Raw genomic sequence first — 3862 nt, forward strand, 5'->3', positions numbered from 1 at the left:
TATATATATATATATGTGTGTGTGTGTGTGTGTGTGTGTGTGTGTGTGTGTATTTTTATATGTATATATATATATATATATTTTTTTTTCGTGTCATCGAATACAATTATTGCTTCTCAACTTCGTTTTTTACTTTTAACTTTGCGATTTCGTTGATTATTTTTTCTTCATTCGTTATTACTTGTTTCTCTTCCGTCATTTCATTCTCGATATCCTTTTGTTGAGAAATCGCTTCACACTCTTCAGTCCGCTTCAACGATTTCATTTGATCTTCGTTATCAGTACTCTCGCTATAACTTACATCACTGCTAGATTCGCTGTCACTTTCAATACGCTTTTGTTCCGAATTGCTTTTACCAGCATAAATCTCACATTCAGATCCTACAATCTTCTTAGCTTTTTCAAATGTTTCCTTCCACATTGACGCATCTATCCCAAACAAGTAAATATTCTACGATATTATTATAATACTATTAGCGATAATACAGTTTGCGATAGTTATATTTTATACATAAAAACTAATATAGTAGTTGAGAACTCACTTTCAGCATTTGCAAAACGTATCGCAAGTAATTCTGGCTTGAGTTGCTCATCAGCGTAATCAGCAAGTACGCTCCAAACCCATGCTCTGTCACTGCCGCAATTTGGTTTCAATTCCATCCATGGAGTAATGAAATGATTCGCACAGATCTTGAGAGTTTTGTCTCTGCGCATCACTACTCTAACTGTATTTTTCATTTTGTGTCTTAATAATTTGACCTCTCCTGTGCCACGTTCCTTCCATTCCGCAGGATTGCTCGACGTATCATAACGATATAACTTTGCCCGTCTACAAAACATAAAAACATACACAAAATATATGTGTATACATTGTTAATTGTTTCCTTTAAAATGAAAATTCTTCTTTCTTATTAACTCTTACACACTTAGTTTTTGGCATCTTCACTACACACAATGGATCTTTCGTGTCGGATTAATTTTTTCTCATCATTTTTAAGCGTATAAAAATTATTAAGCGATTTTTATGTATATTTTGATGTCTTTAGAAAGTACTTCTAAAGTACATTTATAACAAATTGTATAAATAAATTATTATAACTAAATAGTTTACAAAATGAGAAAAAAATATACTTTTTCATACAAAAATGTAAAACTCTGAAAACAAAAGTGTTCAAAGAAAAAATATGTTTCAATCTTAAAATTGACATTCCAAATTGTAAAAGAAAAAATAATTCAAGCAATTCGGCTGTTGAAAAAATTTAGTAAATAATTTAGAAATTATTCAGTAACTTGAAAATGTTTTTATTTAATATGCATGAATGGCTGGCATGAAATTGAAGATATTACATTTATATTTTAAACAATGTATTTTATTATTGTTATTGTGTTAAAAAAAATTTGTAATTTATTAGGAAAATATTCTTAGTAACATTACAAATAACACAAAAGTACTAAAAACATCATGTTAATTAAGAGTTAATATGTTGTTCTAGGATTAAATTCTTTTTTTAATAATTCGCGAAATATTTTTGCAAAAAGAAATAAAATTTTTTTAGTTACAAAAATTGTATATTCTGTATACAGGATGGGTCATTTGTGACAGAGAGATAAACTTTGGAGTTGTTCTAGTCAAAGGATATGCATGAATTGAAGCCGGCATTGGGACAAACCTTGGCTCACAAAACTTGGCTCTAGATGCCTTTTTTTAGGAATACTTTTTTTTGGGGAATGGAAGAGAGACCCTGGTATTTGACCAAGTGTACTTAGTATTTCAAAAAAAAGAAATGCACAGAACATGAATAATTCAGATGTGTATTAAGAAGTTAACTTACAGCTTCAACATTTCTATCTCGTCCTCTTCATTGTTGGATACTTCTATCAAAGGTAATGAAATTATAGGTTCAAAATGAACATCATTTTCAATATTCTCTTCATCATTATCTTGAGGTTCACCATTTACCTCGATACGATCACCATTTAGCTTAAAAAAGAAAAAAAATCACTTCTACTTTTACGGTATATATTCCAATTGGAGTATAAGCTCACAGTTAAAAAATATAAAATTTTTATCGAGGATTAAAAAAATATAAAGACAGATGAATTAATTCTCATTCATCTCCAAACATATACGAGAGAAAAATTATAAAAAAAAATTGAGATAAAAACAATGTCGAAAACAATTATCGAAAAAAAATACATCTATTCGTACAAAACGTATTCATTTCGAAATAGTACGTAACCTATTGTTGATCGTGACGCGATCTAAATTGATGCTTATGCTTAATCGACTGATCTAAATTTTACTTTAAATGAAAAACGTAAAGAAGGAAAGAATCCTGTCAAAAAAATATGTACGTACCACATTCTCCGGCATCTTTTGTCGACACTGGTCAGAAAGCTATAAAGTGCTAAAGAAATTTATACGCTCGCCGACAATCGGACAATCGCTACAATCGCGTACGTATTTGTATGTATGATGATATATGGTATCGTAGTAATACTGGTAATCCGTATTGTTCCGTATTTCCGTCCGTATTCATTCGTATTGGTCCGTATCGTCCGGTCGGTTATCCGTTTGGTTTCGGCAGCATTCAGCAGCTGTCACAGTCGATTCGACAATCGATTTCCTTCAATTCAAAGTTATATCGAAATATCGAATACTTTTCGACTTTGCTTCAATTTTAAGATTTGTTTTCATTAATCTGTAAAACATATTTAAAAAACGACCACATCGAATCAGCCTATTTTTTTATTATATTATTGAGCTTGAATTACTTACAATTAATATCAAAGCGTTCACATTAACATAGGAATTTACAATTAAAGTAAACAAAATTTGAGTGAATTAAATTTCAACCAAAAAAAATTAAATTAAATTAAATTAAATTTCGAATTAAATTTCGACGATTTAAATTTCAACCGGTTGAAATTTACTTTATTGCGAGATTATGGGTAAATTTACCGTTATTTCCATTTCCGTTAGATTACGTAATCTAAAGCAGTATCCTGATTGGTTCATCAGCTTAAGTTTACACCTTACACATATGCCCGTATTCATAATCAGATCTTGTACTTAAGACTTCCTTAAATTTATCTTTAGCTTTTTTGATTAACAGCCAATGAAATAACTCATAGAGTATCTAAAGATAAATTTGAGGAAGGCTTAAATATAAGACCTGACTATGAATACGAGTAAAAATATTTGTAGCGACTTTGACCATAGCCTATGAATACGAGTATATATGAATATCTGTCCAATGTACATTGGCCGACTGTCACGCCCGCTAAACGTCAACTGCGTCAAACACAGTGGCACTTTGAGAATCGAAAGGTGTGATGGCGCGCATGTTGCGAGGGTTGTGACTTACGAGTGTGTTTGCGAGTCGAGGAAGCGAGTGTATACTTACATAGGTCATGAGACGTGAGCAGATGTGAGAGAGCGGGAGAAGTGGAGTGGAGTGGAGTGAAGTGGCGGAAGGGAGTGGAGTATGCGCGCGCGGCGCGATTCCGGACGGCCATTGCGAATAACTTGTACGAAGCTGCGAGCTGCGAGCGCGATTCCGTATCGTACGGCACATAAGTGAAAAATTTCGGTGAATCGACGTTTATCTCTGTACTAAGGTGCCCCGTGTCAAGTTTGGAACGCGCACGACACTCCGGCCCGATGGCTGAGACCGACAAATTGAATATCGACAACATCATAGCTCGTCTCTTGGAAGGTAAAGCTGGTCGATCGCTACTCTACGCTGGTCGCTACATAGGAGCGAAAGGGTGGGAGAGCGTACAATCTCGTACATCGCTCGCTCGACTCGCCCGTCTCCCTCTGGCCTCCCCCTCGCCTCTGTGTGCTCACTCCCTTCAT

General features: G+C 33.8%; 1 protein-coding gene across 1 annotated transcript; it reads right to left on the reverse strand.

Moving 5' to 3' along the window:
- Positions 1-106: 106 nt before the first annotated feature.
- Positions 107-2374, reverse strand: LOC105625008 (ran-specific GTPase-activating protein-like). The gene is made up of 4 exons (XM_012206349.1): positions 2360-2374; positions 1833-1981; positions 543-829; positions 107-429 (listed from the first exon to the last, which is right to left on the reverse strand). The coding sequence occupies exons 1-4, from the start codon at positions 2372-2374 to the stop codon at positions 107-109; spliced, it is 774 nt and encodes a 257-aa protein (XP_012061739.1).
- Between the last annotated feature and the right edge of the window lie 1488 nt (positions 2375-3862).

Source organism: Atta cephalotes (assembly GCF_000143395.1).
Source record: "Atta cephalotes unplaced genomic scaffold scaffold00104, whole genome shotgun sequence".
NCBI lineage: Eukaryota > Metazoa > Arthropoda > Insecta > Hymenoptera > Formicidae > Atta > Atta cephalotes.